The 23,751-nt window shown below is 33.6% G+C and overlaps 1 protein-coding gene across 3 annotated transcripts in view; it reads left to right on the top strand.

The window, feature by feature from the left end:
* Olfm3 (olfactomedin 3) overlaps positions 1 to 23,533 on the top strand; it is a 204,487-nt gene extending 180,954 nt beyond the window's left edge. For all 3 annotated transcript variants that reach the window (XM_078026833.1, XM_005339696.5, XM_005339695.5), the window contains 3 exons: positions 345 to 564; positions 19,286 to 19,392; positions 20,403 to 23,533. In XM_078026833.1, coding sequence (XP_077882959.1) covers positions 345 to 564; positions 19,286 to 19,392; positions 20,403 to 21,080 — 1,005 coding nt within the window. In that variant the 3' untranslated portion in view covers positions 21,081 to 23,533. The remainder of the gene's footprint in view (positions 1 to 344; positions 565 to 19,285; positions 19,393 to 20,402) is intronic.
* Positions 23,534 to 23,751: the final 218 nt, after the last annotated feature.

Genomic DNA, 23,751 nt, shown 5'->3' with positions numbered 1-23,751 from the left:
GCATTGTTACTTTATAAAATGCTACCAGAGTGCTAGATAACACAAAAACCCATAATTGCTACCTTAGGAAGGTTTTTTCTAATTATGATAAGTATCAATTTGTTTTGTAGAAGAGCATGTAACCATTTAAAGAGCAGTTGTTGTGCGAGAAATGCAAGATAAGTGGATTTATTACTAATGATCATGGAACCAATTAGGTTTTCAGAAAATACCTAATTTCAAGCAGAAATCATTAAGGAATTTTGAAGCTGTTTTAATAATCTCCTTTATGTTTCATAATAAAAAGACTGGAGCTGCTTGATCTGCTTTAAACAATTCTCAGGAACAATTGCTGCTTCCCACAGGAGTTGAAAGAGAAGATGGATGAGCTCCTGCCCTTGATTCCCGTGCTGGAGCAGTACAAAACAGATGCCAAGCTCATCACTCAGTTCAAGGAGGAAATTCGGAATCTGTCTGCTGTCCTCACCGGGATCCAGGAAGAAATCGGTGCCTATGACTATGAGGAACTACATCAGAGGGTGCTCAACTTGGAAACCAGACTTCGTGACTGCATGAAAAAGCTGAGTGAGTGTTGTACTTGGATTTTTCTAAGTTGTATTTTTAAGTAGTTTTAAAACACTTCCTCTTTATGTTTTTCAGATAATCATAGAATATCTAATTATAGGAAAACCAGGGACTGCTTTTAGGTGTTCCTTAACGCCTTAAGCATTCCCAGGTACTCAGGTCTTCTGATTTTAGGGCACCATGTTACCATTTGTGGCTTGAAATAATTAGTCTGGCAAATGCAGTCAACTCCATTGGCTACACTAGTGGAGATAAGTTTTGTTTTATTTTATAAATATAATGTCAACCATTACTTGGCTAGAGGGAGGGGAAGAATTTCTGGTAGTGGAGAAAAGTATAGATTGGCAAGAAGGAAAGCGCTCTGCAAATAAATGTGAAACAGAAAAAAAATAAAAACAAAATGAAACAATTCCTCCAGTAGGCAGAATTACCCAGTACTTCGCTGATCTAATATAAATAAATAAATAAATAAATAAAAAGGAAGCACCTACTTCCGTAGATAGTACCACTCCTTAAGGATCAAGCATGTGGAGATCAAGCATGTGGGGATCAAGCATGTGGCATGAGTTACGGACTCTCATTCTTGCCTCTTAAAATGTATGGTTCTGTCTGCTCTGGGTTTACATTCATGAGGTAGTTGTTTCATTGAATTCATCATGGGACAAGTCTGCGACTTGAATGCAATATTAACACATGGTCATGAATTGCATGGGAGGGGTTGTGAGTCCATTTAGAATTAGGGTTTAGGTGTCGATTTGATGTGACATAACAGGGAGGGTAACTCAGTAACCAGTGTGCTCTCAATAACCAGTGTTTCTAGAATAGAACTAAGTGGGGAAGAGAAGGAAAACACTTAAAAAAATTACTTTCTGGTAAAAAAGACTTCAGTGAATAAATATTTAAAATAAAAGTTGCATGATTTATAAAAACACTTTGAGGATAATTTTGCAAAGTGCTTTGAATGATGAAAAAAAAAGGTAAAATACAAAATGTAGCATTCAGTTATCACAGTCTCAAAAAAATGTAGGGAATCTCCACATCGAAGGCCACACATTAGTCATCCCAGGATTTCTAAGAAAATATAACAAAACTAATCACAAGAAAATAAGGTAAACCTGAAGTATAGCCCATGCACAGGAATCCTCAGCCCTTAGTTTCCCATTGGCCCATCTCCAGTTTTACATCTATTGCTGCTAAAGCCAACTGCAATGATTTCATGACTCTGGTTCTTGCTCTCACTAATCCATTGTCCACATTATGGACAAAAGGATTTTCTGAAGTTCAAATGTGAAATTATTTTGCTCTGCTAAAAACCTCCCATGGATTCCTGTTTCTGGCAGAGGGTCCATGGCTTTTGAGGCCCCTCCAGTGTGGTCCTCCCTCCTTTTCTAGATTTAGGTTTGGCCACTTATACCCTAGCACACTGTATCCTGGTCACATGGGCCTTATACTCTGTGCATTCCTGTTCCCGAAGTACTCTTTCCCCTCTGAGCCTTTTTCTGTCACTCCCATCTGTGATAAACCTCTATTTATTTCTTCAGGTTTGAATGTATCATGTTGCAGAATCTGTCATTGTCTTCCCATCTGTCCCTGCTAGGCACTCCCAGACCCTTATATTTCACTAAAAATTATGCTCTCCTTAAAAAAAATTAATTTGTTTTTTTTTAGATACAATATGACAATAGAGTATATTTTGACATATTAGACATGCATCTAATTAGAATGTTAAAGTTGTATTTTCTATGTTTTATTATTATCATATGTGAAATTAATGTTCTGGTAGACTTTTGTTCTGAGAGAACATCAACAATGCATATCATATTCACTCTGCATGTATGTTCCAATGCCTGGAAAATTTCCTGGCAAAGAAAAATTAATAAATATCTGCTGAATAAATTAATTCTTTAAGACATCATAGGAATCATTCCTAAATTTTTATATAGATTATTAGCTATTTCAAGTGGCAAAGAATGATTTAGTTTACTTGTTAATTTAAGAAAAGTTTCCTTTTAACCACAATAGTTAAATCAAAATAGCATAGGTGTGATTAAGACTAAACCAGAGAAAATTTATCTATTTGATGTAACTCTTAAATCTCTCTTCTATATGCTGTGGTTTTATAATTTAAATTGTAAAGTCTATAGTTAATATTCAATAGGTAAACATTGCTGATTTGATGTAACTATTAAATCTCTCTTCTATATGCTGTGGTTTTATAATTCAAATTTTAATGTCTATGGTTAATATGCAATAGGCAAACATTGCTGACATAAAGAAACTCTACTGTTATATTCTATTCTTTTTAAATGAAGAAATTACTTGAGTCCAATGCCATAGTAGTTAGCTAGCTTATCAGATGATGTCTCCATCAAGTAAGATAAGAAAATCTCAGCCTGGCTTGGTGGCACAAGCTTGGAATCCCAGTGACTCAGGAGGCTGAGGCAGGAGAATTGCAAGTTTGAGGCCAGCCTCAGCAAATTAGGGGGGCCCTAAGCAACTTAGTGAATCCTTGCATCAAAATAAAAAATAAAAAAGGGCTGGGGATGTGGCTCAGTGGTTAAATGCCCTTAGGTTCAGTCCCCAGTACAAAAAAATAAACACCTCAAACCAAGAATAACTTAGTATCACTTTAAGAGGTTACAAAGAAGTATCCAAATACATATTTTAACAGGTAATAAAGAATCTGATTAAGGAAATTCTGCTAAATAACAGCATCAGGGCTGGTGTCTGAGCTTTTTCTTGTTTTCAAAGAGGCCCCTTTGTTATTTAAAAAAAAAAAAAAAATCAGTCCCTGAGAAGCTATTCACTCTTTTGTCCCTAGCATCTTACAATGAACCCAAGCACATAGGCATTGCATGCGAGACCAGGCACCTGCCAAGTACAAATAGTTTTTCCTAAAGCCAAGACAGGCAACAAAATTGTGCTAGCTAATAACCCCTTGCATCCTAAATATGTCAGTTATGTTTTTGAATAAGTAACATGGAAAATTTGGGATTTGCTCAACTTTAGAAATGAACATTACTTCTATATGTATTTTCTCTGAATATACTGAGCTGGAAGTCATCTCTATTACAGATAATCCCACATACCTCTCACTTTTTCATAACACACAATTTGTTTGTTTCTTTTTTTTATTGGTGGTGCTTTATTTTATCTTTCCACAATTTTTAAAAATTTTATTTGTTCTTTTTAGATAGACATGGTAATAGAGTATATTTTGATACATTTATACAAACATGAAATATATCTCATTCTAATTATAACAATTTGTTTCTTTCAATTCACTTATAATTCTGTATGCTTAATATCCTTCAATAGTGAAAATGACATTTAAGACAAAGAAGCTTAATCTAAGTAGAGTAAAATCCATCTTTCTTATTCTTACTGAACTATGGTGTCTCTAAGCCTTAGAATTTGTTCATACATACACACACATTATTAGCTATTTATGATATATATATATATATCATCATACATCATTTTATTCATTTCTTCCACAGATGACAAGGTTTTAGACAATTGAATAACTGAATTTATTAATATTTTTATTATTTTATTTTACAATGCTGCAGATTAAACCCAGGGCCTACAATGATGATTTTAACTAATCTAAAATAAAAATTCTAGCAGTCAATATAATAATGCAAATATCAAGAAATAATAAACTCAGTATTCAACTTTCTCATTTAATGAGATGATTGCTGTTTGAGTTGAGTTATAAATACCCTATGAATATTGAAAATAGAGTAGTTTCTCAGAACCTGTGGGGAATTAGTTCCAGGATCCTCACATATACCCAAATCTGCAGATGCTCCAGTTCCTTATATTAAAAAGCATAGTATTTGCACGTAACCTATGCACATCATTCCATATACTTTAAATCATATCTAGACTACTTATAAGACCTAACAGAATGTTAATACTATGCAAACAGCTGTTATACTGAAGTTTAGGGAATAATGACAAAAAACCGCAAAACTCTGTTCATTTTCAGTGTAGATGGAGTTTTTTTTTTTTTTTCCCAAGTACTTCTGATTTAAAGTTTGTTGAATTTAAGGATGCAGAACCTGTGGATACAAAGGCCTGACTGTATTTCTTACATTTCTTGAAATCCTCTTGATTATCCACAGCCCAGCTACCTACTTACTTAACAGAGACACCCATACCACAGACAGAAAACTTAACTCTTTTATGCTTTCTGTCTGAAGAACTGGGTAGTTTTGTCCATTCTTCCATATTTGTACCAAATAATCATTTATTGAACATCTCTGAGCAGAGAGGATTCTATCAATTAATTACAGTGAAGAAAACATTTCCAGAGTCATAGAGTCCCATAAAAATGAGTAAATTCATATTTCCCATTAAAAGAGAAGTTAAAAGAGGGTATCTAACTTCAGTTAAAAGAGGATATCTCAAGATATATATATATATGTCTCTCTCTCTCTCTCTCTCTCTCTCTCTCTCTCTCTCTCTCTCTCTCTGTGTATATATCTATATGCCTCTCAACACACACAGCTAATTAGCAGAGGGTAGAAATGTATTTTGAGAGAGAGAATAAAATTGCAACATTGAAGCATGCATATATATATGATATACATATGTATATACATACACATATATATGAGAAAGATACATATGTGTGTATATATACATAAATAATTTTTACTGTGGCATTAGATTATAATTTGATTAAAACTCAACGTATCTTTACATTTCCGGGCAATTGATAATAGGTTAGATCAATTCATCTGTAAGAATCCTTCTAACTCCATGTCCATTATTTTATAAATGTCCAAATATCAAAAAAGGACTTGAGAGAGAGAACAAATATTAATTAACATCAGGACCATTAACAGAAAGTATAGGAAAAAGTTTTTTTTTTTTTTTAAGATATCAAGGGTTCTAAAAGAATTAAAGTACCGTTGCTATGCAGCTGAGATCTAGAGTGAGACATTGGATAATTATAGTATCAGCAGTGTAGTAACAAGAGCAAGAAGGCTCATTCATCAATGGCATTTTCACTCTTCACAGAAGCCTCTCAACCCACACAGACAATTAGCAGAGGGTAGAAATGTATTGAGAGAGAGAATAAAATTGCAACATTGATGCATGCATTTCCCCTCACTTTTTCAGTAGATTTTCTTTCAAGTAAAATGTCATAGGGTCCATCACATGAATTTTAAGAGGCTAAAAAACCACACTAGCTTCCTTGCCTTCAAGGTCTGAGTTATTTCCAGATAGTAAATAAGGCACTGTGGGAATCACAAGTCATTGAGACCACCAGGGCACCATTTAGTTTATTTCTAACAGAGAATTAAAGGTTGGGAGAAAATAGAAATGAAAAAAAAATGCTTCAACAGCAATGCACCCTCGTGGCCTGAGTGAGGTGCAGAAATGTTCTTTCCTAAGTACTTAATTTCCTCCTATGAGAGACTGAATAGAACAAAGTCCCCTGTGCTTAATTAAATCATATCACATTCCTAGACATGAGGAATATAATTACATGCATGTGAGAATTTGACTGAAAAAGCATGGTTAAAGCTCTTACACACCCCCTGAGACCACCAATAGATATTTAATGTAGTTTATAATCAGACTTTTCAAATTTCCAGTCCTCTGCCCCCCATTCTGTTAGTTCTATTTTAGGGCAATGATTTGGTGCCATCTAGTGAAGCACTGATTGTATCTTTCTATTTAAACAACAGTTTGAGACTTCACATTTAACAGACATACCAGTAACATTAGAAACAAGGTCACAGTGAAAAACTTGGGTTACTGTGTTTGCTCCACGGATGCCCAGATAGTTTTTAAAATAGGTAAACAAATTTTCTGTGTGCCAATGATCTTCTATGTACATCCAACAAATACTTTTGGACTTTGCTAGGTGTTTTCAGATCCAAAGATGAACAGGAGACCATCTCCATCTAGAACCTAAATAAACAGCTAGGGCAACACCAGGGGGCTGCTGCTTGACTCTGTGCCAGCTGTTTTACATGTGCTTGTTCTAACCTCAGAAAGAACTCTGGTTTAGGCATTAGCATTGACAACTTAAGGAAAACATATGCTCAGAAAATTTATGTTAGAAATTAGAATTTATAACTTGCAAAGACACACAGACAAATTCCTTTTCCATCCATGATGTCTTTTATGGGAAATTCTGTAGATACCTTAATAAGTCCAGTTTAATGATGGAGTCACCATCCACCTAATTGTGGCAAAGAAAAAAAAAATGCCAAAAGTCATTCTTGATTCTCCCGGGTTCTCATTCCCCTCTGCAGTCACAACCTCATTTATGCCCTTCTCACCTGTCTCTGAAAACCATCTTATGTCTGTTTTTCCACTTCCACTGCCCTGATGCGAAGCATCATTCTTCATCTTTCAACCGGATCACTGCAAAGGCCTTCTTCTCACTTGGTTTAGCTGAAGGGAGACCCTCTCCGCCACACTGAATATTTGGTGTAATCTTTCTCAAATTACACCCGTATTTAAAGGATCTGCTTTTAAAACTGAATCCAGATTCCTTTGCATGGTTTGTCTTGATGAAATGTGTCGGCCTGCGTCTCCGGCCCTCTCCAACTTCTCACCAGCCACTCAGCGTGGCTTCAGCCATTCCCATGTATCAGTTCTTCAATCATACATATTTTCATTTTCCTGAACATTGGACTTTCTCTCCATTTTCATGGAACATTTTCCCTCCTCCCTTTACCTATCTAAATTCTAATTATTTTTCCTCTTACACACACACACACACACACACACACACACACACACACACGACACCAATTCTTCTGAGGAGCTTTCACTGATTGTTCTCTAAGGTTGGTCTTCCCTGGAATGGTCTCCCAGAGACTTCTACCCCACTCTGACAAGGCACTTACATTCTACAAAAAACATTTTACAAACTCCGCCCCCCCCCCTTTTTTTTTTAAGTTTTACACCCTTGTAAGCATATTGGGCACTCAGAGGTCAAGGTCTATCCTTGCTGAATCCTTGGGGACTCTAACAATCCACCTGAAACACAGTAGGCAGAAATTAATGTCTGCAAAGTGTTTAAGAGCAAATTTAATTTTAAAATATGCAGTTTGAAGTTGCTTTCAAAAAATCAGCACATGTCAACTATAAAACATCATTATACCTTTTACAAAACCAAAAAGCTTTTGGGAAAGATGATAACAAAAGCACCAGCATTTTTTTCACCTTTGTGTTTGCTGTCCTCTGCTCCCTCCCTTATGGCAATGAGGAATTGCTTTCCAAAACTCCAGGTATTTTGCTCTATCTAGCACTTAACGCAAGACACACTGAAAGTCTCACTGAAAGCAGGAATAAAAGCAAAGTCAAACTATTGTGCTTGTGTTGGAGATAAGTGAGATTCAATTCACATGCAATAGGGGTACTTGATAAGAATATTTCTTCAAGTAAATTGAGGACTTCAAAAAAGTCATGTACCAAAGATAGTCCTACTCAACCCCAACCTACTAGGTCCTATTCAACCCCAAATTCTAAACTGTAGCATAGAATAGGACTTTATCCTGTGTCCATGCACTTGATGATTTTTTTTTCTTTTAAAACTGAAACCCTAGTTATTTTAACCACACTTTGAGTAAATTGTAAATTTCACCATAAACTGATTAATCTTCCTTTTATAATGTCCTAAATATTTGTAGATTACAAATAAGTTTTAAATGCTTTAAGGATATAATTTTGTATTTCCAGACACAAACATGAATTTCCAAATTATTTGAGATTTTATAACACAATTGTCTATTATGTTTTGATATTTAGTAAGTTTTCCTTAAAGATATAAGCTTTATCCCAGAAAAGATAAAACGAAGAGTTGAGGTTGAGTCAATATTGTGAGAAATAAAGCTTGATTTTAACTTCTGATTTTCTTATCCTAAGTTCCTAAAATGGAGAATCACAGATTAAATACTGTGAATGTTTTATTTTATTTTTGAGGCAATATTTTAAATAAGCAAAAGGATAAAATTGTGTTAATTTTGGAAAAAGTGAGTTATTTAGACATATTCATATTATTCTTGATCTCATTTATCAAAAACCCACTGGAAAATCATTCTAATGCTCTGTTTATTCTTATCCTCATGTTTTTCTCAACAGTGTAGTTGGTAAGTCTAGACACACAAATAAAAATATAAATGATATAAATGGATTTTATAGTATACCAAGATATATGGTAGAGACAAACTTATTTTAAATAGCTTTAATGGACTTTAAAAATCAAATAATACCCTTTCATGCTGCATGAGTTCTCCAATGGTCATAAGTAGAAATACAGAATCCATTCTGTCCATAAAACATATTTATTACTCTACTAAATTACTTATATGGGCACAGCCTTAGGATTAAATCCTGAAGTTGTTAATCTAGGATATTTTATTTACACATTAAAGAAAAAAACAAAGGAGAGGACAGATGGTTTTTATGCTTCATTGGTCTAAACAACTGATCTTCCAGATGAATCCCAAATGGTATCTTTTCCTCAGCTACTGATTGATAAATATGGATTGTAACATCATAAAAATGTAATATATAAATGTCATCAGAGAAATAAAATGGTCACTTTCCTCAGTAACCTATTCAGTACATTTTCTGAATATACAAAATGTACACATGCAATGTATTATGAAAGCTAATATTTTCATAACATCTCACTGCAGACAGAAAAGCACAGCAAGAGAAAACCAATGAAGCAAGACTCCTAATTTCGTTCTTCACCGTCTACCTTTGCAGAAACCTTTGTCTTCCAGGCATTTGGGGAAATTATCCCTTTTATCTGAGTTCCCTTGTCCACAAGAAAGTGAGAATAAAATGAGAAAAGATAATGATTTATTTGAACAAAAGCTAGTTCGGGGGAGCTGAGAAATAAAAATGACGGTTATTGCTTATTTTATTTTTACGATTTCAATGGATAGAGTTGAGGCAATATTTTGTGAAATAAAGTTTGATTTTAAATTCTGATTTTCTTATCCTCATTTCCCAAAATGGAGAATCACGGATTAAATACTATGAACATTTTATATCTGTGTTCTTGACACTACGGTCCACAAAATTATAATTGGAAAAGCAGCCAGTTTTATAAATTCCTAAAACTTGAATTTTATAAATTTCATTTGATAAGATGAATTTTGGCTTAATAAATTGATAACCGGTTGTAAAGGGAGCTTCTCCTGGGAAGAAATCAACGAGGAGAGCACTTTCTGTGATTTTGCTTCCTGGGGATAAAGACTTATGGTGATGGTGGTCTCCCTCATGCTGATGATGATTCTTTTGTTTGTCTGATCACAGTCACAAATGTAGTACTTTCTCCTCACCAGCATATAAAACTTCATTGATCCACTATCGACTCATTGTTCCTTTAGTTAAAATGACAAAATGTCAGGCTTCCGAAGTTCTATTTTGTAGACAAGGAAACTCCACTCCAGAAAAAAAAGCACATTGTCAACATTACATGATGATTGGATGGCGTGGCCTAGATTAGAAATCCAATTTCCCACTTCTTGCCTCAGAGTTATAACGTGGCTGAAGTGTATTTCACAAAGAACATTCTTGGAAAATTAATGGAAATAAGTCAGGCAGGCAGACACACAGACACACACACACACACACACACACACACACACACACACACACTAAAGAAGACACAGGCATGATTACTCATGGTTACTACCATGAGCTACCACCTGCTCATGGCCTTCATTTACTGAATTACGTTCTTTTGCATCATTTGCTGTTCCCCCCTCTACTAGATTTTTAGAGACAAAAAAAAAAAAACCCTTTTAGAAACAACAATGACATCAGTACAGCACTAAAAATTTCCCATGACCTCATGTTCCCCCATCCTTGTTTCCTACTATTACCTTGAAAAAAAAAATTAATAAAGCTGCTTCTTTAGTTATAATCTTTTCAGTGATGTTCACCACAGGTCAATACTGCACCCTTCTTAAAACACATTCTTCTTTCTGGTTTTTTGATCATAGAATTTCTTCTATCTTACCTGTAGCTGCTTCTTGGGCTCCTTTGCTGGGGCCTATAACTATTGGGACTTGCAAAGCTCTGTTCTACATCTCTGAGGCAACAAACAGTCCTGGCTTTCACTGTCACCATCCTGCTGCAGACTGTGTCTCAAAATGCTGTGTCTCAAAAGATGGCTACTCCCTCGATTTGTACACAATCCCCACTGGCATGTGAAATAGTCATGAACAATGTAAAATAATCTGCATTGGACTCTTGATCTTACCTTTCCACATTCATTTCTCCCTCACTCATTTCATCTGAGTAAATGGCACTATAATCTGCCCAATGGAACAAGTCAAAAATCTAAATGTTAGCCTAGATTATTTTAAGAGATTTTATATTCCCCCTTTGGCCTCCATCCTTGCATCTAATAAAAAATAACTAATCTTATCAACTATGTCTTTAAAAACAAACCCCAAATTCACACTCTTTTCTGTATGTCCATTACTGCTTCTATATCTCTCACCTAAACCAATGTGCTACCCTCTTCTTGGAGCTTTCTCCCATACTCTTTCCCTCTACAGTTAACTTTCCACACAGTAAATAGAGGGATCTACTCAATACATCTCACAATCTGTCATTTTCTCTCTCTCCTTTTGTCAAGTCTTTATCATTTTTAATCACATCTGAAATAACACCATATATTCACTCTGATTCTACAAGCCTGTAGAATGTGGACTATTCATGTCTCCAATCTTCATCAATTTAGGGCTTTTCCAAGAGCACTGATAATAGCCAATATTGTTTTCCATACTTGACTATGTACCAAACACTCTTCTGAACACTTAGCATTTCTTAATCTTCTCAATAACATTTTGAGATTTATTTCATTACTGTTGTTACACATGAAGCATTGAGAAGTTAAGCAGTTGTTCAAGTTCCTTAGAGTGTTGGAGATAGAATCAGGATCCAAATCCAAGCGGTTGTACTCCTTAACTCATATTTACCACCATTTACAGATTCTTCCTTCCTCTAGGTGATCCACTAAATCCACTAAATGACTTACTAGTTAAATAAACTAAATTTCTAAAGAGTATTCCATTTAATTGGTGAGTCTGTGCCTGAGTCCTTGTCAATTAGACCTCAGATTAAGGTCTTCCCCCTGCCTTCTCCAATCACTTCATCCAGTTGCCCTACTGAAATATCTGCTTTAAATATATTCCTACCTGATACGTTTAGTCTGTTTACTTATTTTCCCTCTCCATGAAAATTTAAGCTTCCTCAGGATAGAAGTATCGTGTTTTGCTTATCACTATAATGTTAGTGTCTAGAACATCACTTCTTGTTCAGTAACTTAGCTGGATGAATGAATAAATGAGTGAATGAAGCACCCTTACTTGAAGGTCACATTCCAAAGTCCTTCTTTTAAACACTAAAGGATTCACTTTCTAAAGTACAGTTGACTAGAACAAACATTGGTTTCTTTTACCAAACTAGGTACATAGAAAAGAGTCGATTAGCCAAAAGACACACCTCCAAGGTCATCCAATGTGGAAGAATTATATGAAATGTACTTTTGTTCACTATGTAGTGAAAAGCAAAGGACATTTGCACACATAGCTATCATGGATCTATTTGGGGTTTTAAGCAACTTTATTGCTATGGAGGCCAACATTTTTAATATACTATTTTAGATAAAGAAACTGAAGGACACTTTTAAAATACAAATATTATTTTTAAATTGTGAACACTTTGCATCATTAGCTCTTCACTTCAAGTGTGCTTCTTAGATTAATATTATTCAAAGGATGTGACTCCAGGATAAAAATTTGTGATGGACTGAGGTCAAATACAGGGTGATGCCAAAAAGACAAATCATGGCTTTGCATATTGTGAGCTGCTGGGGAGATGGGAGAAAGCTAATTGATCCCATACACAGAGGAAAACAATGGAGAGAGGATTAAACATAGAAGAATGGAAGAATGCAAAACATAAACTTTATAAATGTTCATAGAATCTTCTCTGGCCACAGTCTAGGTATAAAATATCTGTATTTGGAGCCTTGAAAATTGATTTTTATCTAACTTATATGTCCACTCACTAAAATCTCACAGAGTTAAAGTTTGCAAAATTAGATTGATTTACTAGATTATGGGGATAAATTTCCTTTAGACAGAAAAGATAACCACCAATAACTCACGTGCAGGACCAAATCAATAAGACCTAATGAGAAATACAACTCAATTCAACTTGTCTTTCCTAAGACTTCACATGTATTTTTCACAGAAAATTTAGCATCTACATGAAGTTAACTGATAATTGTAGTAATTCATAGGTTTAAAAAAAATTTTTAAGATTGAAAGAATTCAAAAAGAGATTTTCATGTCAATTTTAAAACAGAACTAGAAGTTTAAAAAACACAATTTCAGTCTAATCCTTACAGGATGGAAACCAAATTAAAACGAAGGCTATTTGTAGCTTCCATTTCTGCAGACTATTTACATCCCATTTCTACCTTCTTCCTATCCCTGTGAGGAAGCATGGCACATGAAATTGGAAATTATTTTTGAACAGACAGTATGTAAATGTTATTATTTTACTTTTAAAATTTAACAGCTATGAAATTTTGGTAGTTATTTCAGCCTTTTAAATTATAATTTAAATATTGTACACATGGCTAGAAAATTGTATGTTTACAATAAAAAAGGCTTGGAATGAAAAGTAGTAGTCTCCTTCAGCTCTGCTCCCCAAAGGTAATCACATTTAACAGGTTAATTTTAAGGGCCCAAGTTTTAAAATCTATATTTCTAATAATATGTTGATTTTTCTACTTTTTAAATCATTTTTAGACATTGTTACCAACTTTTTATTCTGCAAATGAAGATTTTGATAACTTAGGCAGTCCCACTTTCTTTCTTTCATGTCTTTAAAAAATATGTGTTATTAACTATTCATAGTCTGACCTATATCAATTTTAAATTTCAAGATTCATATTTATAGCTTTATTATTTTCATCAAATGAAAATAGGAAAAATGCCTTACAACCATGTGTTTTAAATATGAAGGCTCTTGCCTTCCCATCTTTTCTCACAATCTACAGTTTCCTAACAATATATTGAAATATTATATATTTCAGTTTATAATATTATATGTATATATGCAGTTTCCTAACAATATATTTCATATTATTGAAACATTGTCTTTTATATAATCACAGAGTGGGTGAAGGGTCTCTCAGTCATTCTGCAGTGAGTTAATGGATTGACTCTACAAGTTGAACATGCATGTTTACATTATGATAATGATGTTTATGCCTAAGTCCAATAACATAATATGTGTGCCACTCAAAGTAACCAATACTAGAGTTAAGTTAAGATGACATCTTTTTATATGCATCGATTTTGTGTGTGTGTGTGTGTGTGCTGGGTATTAAACTCAGGGACACTCAACCACTGAGCCACAACCCCAGCCCTATTTTGTATTTTATTTAAAGGCAAGGTTTCACCGAGTTGCTTAGCTCCTCACTGTTACTGAGGCTGGCTTTGAACTTTTGATCTTCCTGCCTCAGTTTCCCAAGCTGCTGGAATTATAGGCCTGTGCCACTGCACCTGGCATCAATTTACTGATACCATATCCAGTTTTTCCTACAGTCTATCTGTAGATGAATTCCACTTATATCACATTTATTTAAAGTTGATTTATTTCTCAACTGGTATATAAACCATAAAATATAAAAATTATATGTTATGAGAGTAATATGATGTTTTGACACATTTTAGCTTTTTCAGATGCCACATGAGTGAAACAAGGCTTATTGTGCTTGGCTTACTTACTTAAAGATCTACAGTCTAGCTGCATTGTGCAAATAATAGGATTTCATTCTTCTTATGGCTGATGGTATTTCATGGTATATCCATACCTCATTTTCTCTATCCATTCATCAGTTGATGGACATTAGATTGTTTTCATCTCTTGGCTATTGTGAATAGTGGTGCAATGAACATGGGAGAACAGAGGTCTGTTTGTCATACAGATTTCATTTCCTTTGGTTGAATAGCCAGTAGTGGGATTATTGGATCATATGTTAGTTTTATTTTTAATTTTTTTAGTAGCATTCATACTGTTTTCCATAACGGTCAAGGTGATTTATATCTCCACAACCATTGCTGAAACCTCCCTCTCAGATCTGTTTCCATTCTGGATCAAATGTTCTCAAGGCCTATTACACAGCTGCCATTTTGGACAGGAAGTCACTGTTTCCCTGATCTTGTCTTCCTCTGTTTGGGTTTATTCAGTTATTTTGCTGCAGTAGCTCCTAAAGTTACTAAGTGTTTTCATCTTTTTTTTTTTGCCCCTTCCCCCTTTTTGTGGTGCTTAGGATTGAATCCAAGGCCTCAAGCATACCAAGACAAGGTCTTTACCACTGAGCTACACCTGCAGCTCTTTCATTAAGTAACATCTAAAAAAACCAAAATGAGTGTAGTGTAGATGAACTTTTTGAAAGTTTGCATGACAGAAAAGCCTGCCTATATTCTCGCAATTGAAAACACTGATGCAGGAGAATCTCAAGTTTGAGGTCAGACAAGGTAAAAACGATTGGGGAAGAAGTTCAGTGATTAAGTGGCCCTAGGTTCAATACCCAGTTCCAAAAAAAAAATAAATAGATGAATAACCCTTGTTTTATCTGTTTTTTTCTTCCTAAATATAAGTGCTCTGATCCGTATCTCTTGGTATCCAATATGGGTGATAAGAAACAATTTCAGTCTAATTCTTGTTGGCTTAGAATTTATTCTGAATCTTCTATAATTTCATAGAAATTCTGTTAAGAGTAGATCTTTTAGGGCTGAGGATGTGGCTCAAGCGGTAGCGCTCTCGCCTGGCATGCGTGCGGCCCGGGTTCGATCCTCAGCACCACATACCAACAAAGATGTTGTGTCCGCCGAGAACTAAAAAATAAATATTAAAAATTCTCTCTCTCTCTCTCTCCTTTCTCACTCTCTTTAAAAAAAAGAGTAGATCTTTTAAAATTTATATGATATGCCCTTTTAACTTGAATATCTAGATTTCATAACTAAATTAATTCTGTGTAGAATTTCTTTAACAATTTTTTGTTTTCCTCTTTCCTTTGAATATTGAATACTTATTCTTCAGATGTTGGAGCTTATAAATTCCACCTATATGCCTCCAAGTTTTTTTTTCTTATTTTCATTATTTTTCTTTAATTTTAATGTTTTTGGATACCTCATTTTATCTTCTACAAACCAATTTTTTAAAATTTAGCTATATTTTTAGTTTTCAGTACCTGTTTTGTGCTTTTTTATCCCAGTCCACAGTACACAATGTACAGATGTCTCTGAAGATACCAGGGTCTCTTCTGCTCTGTTAGGCTCTTTTCTTGGGACCCTGATATATATATATTTTTTTTTTGCATATTTACCTTGATCAGTCTAATTTTAACTTTTTGAAGCTACCTCGGCACCTATGTTAACCATTAAATTTTTAAAATCTGAATGATAATCTCCGTGGAAATTTCATGTATTTAGGTAGGGTTGACACTTCTCCCCACGGTTGGTAGGTAGGGAGATTACTATTGTCACAGGAGCCTGTGTTCTGGACCTCTCATACTTATGTTAGTTACTCAAAGTCTTCCCAAGTAACTGACACAATTTTCTAGTTTCTTTTTTAATCTGCCTTCTGCAATTTGGTATGTAGGGATGAAGATGGAATCAGTAGATCTTTTTATTTATTCATTCATTTATTTTTGGTACCAAGAAATGAACCAAGAAGGGGGCTTAACCATTGAGCCACAGACCTAGCCCATTTTATATTTTTATTCTAAGACAGGGACTTGCTGAATTGCTGAGGCTGACCTTGAACTTACCCTCCTCCTATCTCAGCTTTAGTGGCTGAAATTAAGGTATGGGTCACCACACCCAGTAGAATCAATAGATTTTAAGACTAGCTTTCAGTGCTGTCCTTGTATCTCACTCCCAGCACTTTTTACCCATTTTTTGAGTCTCTTACTGTAACCTGTCTTCAAGGCAGGACCTCTCCCCCCTCAGCTGTCCTCTCCTTTGCATAGACACTAATGAATGTCATTACCTCTTATACCCTAATGACCCCTCCATCACCTCTACCTTCTAGAAATTTGGTAAAACTTTTTCTCCACTTACGGCTCTCATACTTTTTTCTTAGTTTTTTTTTTCATGTTTTATTATTATTTTAATGATCATAAAAGATAAAGTAGATAAAGGCACATATTAGTCCAACATTTTAAGTCAGAATTACTTTCTCATGTGTAAGAAAAAATTAAGTTGTGTGGTATTTGGAGGAAAGGAGGCATATGCCTTTCAGTTTATCTCAATCTACTTACACTTGAAATTTTCATGCTCTAATCATGTTTACTTAGAAATATTTAGGTAGGACCACATTAATTATCATATTACTTTCACTTCTTATATATTATGATCATATGCTCAACTAGTTCCATTAACTTTTCTCTAGTTCAAATTGATAGTGATTTATTTATATATTTTTAATGTGTTTATAGCAAATTGAACTGATATATTCCAAATAGGTTTAACCCTGGAGGGTCTTACTATTTAATATAGATAATGTCATAAATTCTTCTGAATAATTAGCCTGGTTTATCAGGTCTGAGGAAATTATAAAGCCATTTGCTATATAATAATGCCATCACATTTAATTTTCTTTTCACAAAGGGGGAAAATATTTTCCATTCAGATTTCTTGAAATGCTAGAAATGACTAAATTTGTAGTATTACTAAAGTAATGGTGCAAAATATGTTATCATGAATCATTTTCTTAACTGCACAGCTCTGTATCCTGCTAGTTACAAATCATACTTAGGAGGAAAATATATAGAAAAAAATGGGCCAAAATAAGTTTTAGCTAGAATTACTTTTGTCCTTGATTTGGCTTAGAATATTTGTTCTTCTCTAATCAAGACAGGTAGGAGATAACAGGAACTAGATATTTATCAATTCTATTAATTGTCAAAGGAGGATAGAAGAAACAGAACAAACAACCCCAAAACAGTGCAAAAAAGGAAAAGAAACATGGGATAAACCCGAAAGACTATCCCTTTATTGAGACCAATCATCAACATTTATTGGCAGTAAGATTTCCTTAAAAATGTGCACTTTAAAAACTTTGCTGTTTAACCGAGCCACTTTGGCTGGGTCTGAGATCTCTCTCTGCCTAAGTCAAAGCACCCTAACACTGGTTAGAAGTTCCAGAAGCTGATTTGAATCATACAACTATGGCTACACACTCAATGGAAACCAAGTGCATGTTACCACACTCCAAGAAATGGTACCAGCAACCCCAGCAGCCCTTGTTGATTCAGTTTGAATCATATGCTCCATTCAAATAAAGTGTTAAAGCTAATCTTACTGGAGTTTTCTTTGTTCAGATGATAGCTCTGGCTAGCATTTACTGGAAGTCTCAGGATCTGTGTTTTTTAAAATGGTGGTTTTATGATGAGCTAGGAATAAAACAGATTTCTGCACAGGGTGCTGGGTTTCAAGTTTTGTTATTTTGGCATAAATGGGTTTTAGAACCTGTTTCTGAATGTAAACTATTTTGTGTATCATTTGTGGCTTTCTGGATACTATAAAACTATTGAATATGGAAATAATTGTAATTTTTTGAAATAATTGTAAAGAATGCTTTATTTTGAGGTGAGAGTTTTGTTATGGTTTATAAGAGACATTTCCCTATTTAGACCTCAGGGCTATATTGGTATGTACAGATAAATGTACCTTAATTCCAGGAGCTTCAATTCTTAATATTCAAAACATTCATAATTTTTAAGAAAGAATGTTTTTTCCCTTTTAACTTAAGACAAATTCTATTCAATGTCTTAAAAGTTTAGAAAACAGATATGGTAATGTAAAAACATGAGGAAATTATGGTGAAAGAATTAAAAACCACTTGCAAAATAAACAAATTCTCATGGTAAAAAAATAAAAAATCTCACAAAAATTTCTGGGTTTCTGTTTGGTGGGGTTTTGATATTTTGGAAGTTATCATTGCTAAGATGTTAAAAAATATTAGATTTTTTTCAATAAAATAATATTTTTCATTATTTATTTCATTTTTACATCTTTTATTACATGTGACTTTGGGGTTTAGGGCTTGAGATTTTGAAGTTTCATTCTTTGGATATTTATCAGGTCCTGTAACCTATACATTTGTTCTTCAAAACTCCACTTCTTTCTGGAAGACTGGTGGAATTTTTTTTATTGTTATATTGCGTTAGAATTTCTTCATGGGAGCTGTATGAACACAAATTAAAAATCAGCTTGTGAAGTTTGTTCTGGCTTCTATAAGTTATCCGAGGTCTCAAGGTGTTGGAAGGAGAGACCGGGGATATTGGTGATCAGGTGCACAGTTCCGAGGGCAATTCATTTGATTTTTCTGACTTCTTAAAAGAAACAGCTTTCATACTGATAAAATAATGATTTTCCAAATTATTCAAATCATTGCCCACTTAAAATTCCCCACTTTAGATTTAGAGCATTGAAAAAGCAACCACTCATGGTTCAACTTATTGTTGCATTCATAGCTAACCAATACCAATGATCATTGATTCGGGAAATAGGATATTAATCCCATGAATTTGTCTTGTTTTATGATCACTTCCTTAGCTTTTGGTAAGAGTGTGTGTGTGTGTCGGAATCATTTACTGGGTTTTCCCAACATATTTATGTTTTTCTAATTTCAGCATGTGGCAAGTTGATGAAAATCACAGGCCCTGTGACAGTCAAGACATCTGGAACTCGATTTGGTGCTTGGATGACAGATCCTTTAGCATCTGAAAAAAATAATAGAGTATGTTGCTTCCACAACTTTCTTTGCTTAGAGTTATATTTTATTTATACTGTTCTCTTCTGGGTTATTTGTTTTCTTCAGGGATATTAATTTCAACTTGAAAAGTGTTAACATCACTTGCAAATATTTTCCATTTGTTACTACTATCTAAAAATACATACCAAGTTTATTTTAGTAAAATGTTCTATCTCATAATCCACCAGTACAAAAAGTACAATTTTTATTGATTTTATTCTTGTTTTATGGCTGAAATGTGCTAATTGCTAGTGTACAATGTTTTCTGTATATTGTTTATAAAACATGCTCTTTAGTTTGAAAACAACATTACTAAGTAAAAAAGACTCAAGAGCTGACCATTTTCTAAATAAACTAATATGTTCCTGGAATCTAGAGATATTTTTAAAAGAAATAACATTGAACCTTTTGGGAGGCATTTCATAAGTTGGCAATGTCCACACTATGTATATGTACATTAATAGGTTTGTCAAAAGGTAGTTGTACCTTTAAGATAATCCAGTAACAAAAGCTACCAGAAAGTTCTGTGGTACCCATGAAGTAGAAATGAGTAGAAATTAGAAATATGAAATTAGACCATATTTTTTTCAAGGCAAGGGATGGAATAAAAATAATTTGCTGAAGATTGTATTTTGATCAGTTATCAGTGATCACATTGATCCATCAGGTGATTTGATTTACATTAACCTATGCTTGGTCCACTGAGTGATAATGGCTTAAATAGCCAAAAAATAAAGCAAAGAAGAAGAAAAAAAAAAAAAAAGCAAAAAGCAGATCAACTCCAAGACAGTAAACTCAGTTGCTTCTGTTCCACAGAGAAATCCAATATTTTTACAAAACCTTGTAATACTATCACATTGCTGCAGGTCATTAGTAAATGATTTACTTCCAATTCTAAGAATCATGATATTAATATGTGCTGACTGTATTTATTTTGGAATTATCTTAAAAGTAGAAAATTGAGTCACTCCTTTTGTTTTTCTCCTTCTTCTCAGGTCTGGTATATGGACAGTTATACTAACAATAAAATTGTCCGTGAGTACAAGTCAATTGCAGACTTTGTCAGTGGGGCTGAATCAAGGACATACAACCTCCCTTTCAAGTGGGCAGGAACTAACCATGTTGTCTACAATGGCTCACTCTATTTTAACAAATACCAGAGTAATATTATCATCAAATATAGCTTCGATTTGGGGAGAGTGCTTGCTCAACGAAGCCTGGAATATGCTGGTTTTCACAATGTTTACCCCTACACCTGGGGTGGATTCTCTGACATCGACCTAATGGCTGATGAAATTGGGCTGTGGGCTGTGTATGCCACTAACCAGAATGCAGGCAATATTGTCATCAGCCAACTTAACCAAGATACCTTGGAAGTGATGAAGAGCTGGAGCACTGGCTACCCCAAGAGAAGTGCAGGGGAATCTTTCATGATCTGTGGGACACTGTATGTCACCAATTCCCACTTAACTGGAGCTAAGGTGTATTATTCATATTCCACCAAAACCTCCACATATGAATACACAGACATTCCCTTTCATAACCAATACTTTCACATATCCATGCTTGACTACAATGCAAGAGATAGAGCTCTTTATGCCTGGAACAATGGCCACCAAGTCTTGTTCAATGTCACCCTTTTCCACATCATTAAGACTGAGGATGACACATAGGCACATGTGATTTATTTTCATTGATCTAAACACTGTCATTTGTGATAAACTCAATAGGAGCCCTTCTGTTTTTTTATTATAATTTTCCATCATTTCTCCAAAACAGAACATTTTTTATTATAAATTTGGTGTTTCAAAAGTCTGCTGAGTCTGTCTAAATTAATGTGTTCAAAACACATCTTAACCCCTGAATTTACAAGACCTATCATGTCATTGTCATGAAAAGCACTAAAAAGAGCTTAAGTAGCTAAAGTCATAGTTTTGCAAAAGATTAATGATCTGCCTTATATTAGAGTCAGAGACTAATGTTGGCTTACATGCATGAATGTCATTTTCTTTTTTTTAAAACTGTCATTTTTTTTTTTTTTTTTTTTTTACTGTCTGTTGCTCCACATCAGGAAATATTTTGGTAGGAATTAGGGTTAAGGAAAAAAAAAAAGCTTTTTCCCCATTTATTACTAAAAAAAGATTTTATTTGTATAGAAAAATAGTATTAATCATTTTGCTGTTAACAGAATTCTCTGATGCGGTGCTGTACAGTCATTTTTAAATCTCTTGCTAACATTTTATTGGCAATATGTATTTCTATCATTGTAACCACCATTGTGCAATTGTATTTCTTCACTTCTGTGAAAGTACATAATATTTTTTATAAAATAGATTGAAATTTAATCTCAGTAATTATTTGAGTCAATTTTCAAGCATAGTCAAGAAGAGTCTTCTTGACTTACCCCCTTACACAATCATTATAAACTAAAAAGAAAATCAAAGCAGCTATCTTACATAACAGCTTTTATTTTACCCCAAGTTCAATAGACCACTGACGTTGAACACAAAAACTGATTCAATGCAGCCAAGTTACTTTGTTCACAGAAAGCAGTCCATATGGTTGCTTGCAAAAGATGCAGATGAGTCACAAATTTTGAATTTGGGTTGAATTACTTATATATTATACACCAAACATATTTTGTTCTTTATTAATGAAATATATTACTTATTAAATATATTTTATTTTACACACAACTTGCAATAATGTAATTCCTTGTATCTAAAAGTACATGAAGCACATAAATACTCTTTAAAAAAGAAAATTTCTATAATGTCCTGTAGATTTAGATTTTGAGTTCTGAAGAGTTATTGTCAGGGCTTATGCAAAAGAAAATGATGAAGAGACTTGGGATTTGTCTGTTTGATTTCAAATGTATAAATAACCAACTCAGAAAGTGAGTAAGAAGGTAGCCCCTTGTTATCTGATTCATTGTACATGCAGAAATAATGTATCCAAAAAAAGGAAAACTTTAGTGATATTTTGTTCATTATTCTACAAAACATATATCTCTATATTAAACATGTCATTGAGTTTGGATAAACTTTCCATACATTATATTAAAAAGATTTCCTTAAGGCAGCTTTATAGAAATTAACATGGATTGATTTTGCAATTTTAAAAATATATTCTATATTAAATATTATATATCTTAAATAGCCATAAATATTTAGTTTAACACATATGTCATTCCACATTTTCTTTAAAAATAGGACGTAATACTGCAAATAAAGCACTGTATAAAGAAATGATAATATTTAAATGTTATTTATTTTAAATGTCACAAGTAAAACACCTTCTCAAATATCTCCCTTTCAAAATTGTAGGATTTAAAAATCCGATCTTGAAACTGATAAGGTTTAATAAGAATTTCTTTTTGTTTTCTTTTTGCCTACAATAATGTTAGCATGATTCAATGACCACTTTGGGTCCTTTGCAGTGTTGTCTTCTCTTTTAAAAAGAGTGTTGGAAAATTTAGGAGTTTCACTTGTCATAGTACACATACCACAAAAATACTAACTCAATACTTTGTATATCAAGTTTGTATAAGGAAAGAACATCACATCGATTTCAGAAATGAATTAATTTTTAAGTAGATGGCCGCTAATAGAATATCTTCATTATTTGTTTTTAAAATAATTATATGGTATCGTGTACATGCAAAATATGGATAATCACAGCTTATTTGTGCCGTGTGAAGCTTGTAAAGCAACTTATTATTTCCTATGTAAGATTTTATCACCCCATAGATAATTTATAGTGTATGTGCTGCTGGAGCAAGCACAAACGTTATTGTCACTAGAAGCGGGTAACAAGTTTAAAAATGGGACTTGCATTAAACATTTATAGTTTAAAAACATTTTTCTTAAAGTATCATCCGTTTTGTGCCTGAAATAGATAAGAACTTAATCTAGATACTGTTTTTTCTTAATCTCCAACATATAAAATAAATTTTATGAGGGAAATAATAAGTATTTTTAAATCATCCATATTATCCAAGATGTAAAGAAATCCAAACTCAGAAACTCTTAACCGTAAGTGAACTGTGTAACTGGTATTTTTCTGAATTAACCAAATCATTGACAAACTTCCATGTCATTCAAATAATAATATGTTCATGATTTGATTGTGTTTGTGTGTTATTTGTATTTGTGGCATTTGAATCACAATGCTTATTACTTGTACCTAAACTTATATCTACAAGTTCAGAAAATGACAGTATTTCAGTGCATCACTAAATATGTAGAAATAAAGGAGAAAATAACAGCAGATGCATTATACACATAGAATAATGAATGATTAGTTATGATTTATCACAAATTCAAAAGCTCTGATTCCTATCTC

Source organism: Ictidomys tridecemlineatus, chromosome 11 (assembly GCF_052094955.1).
Source record: "Ictidomys tridecemlineatus isolate mIctTri1 chromosome 11, mIctTri1.hap1, whole genome shotgun sequence".
NCBI classification, from domain to species: Eukaryota; Metazoa; Chordata; class Mammalia; order Rodentia; family Sciuridae; genus Ictidomys; species Ictidomys tridecemlineatus.
Note: the sequence above shows the minus strand (reverse complement) of the source record. Positions and strands in the feature narration are given on the sequence as shown.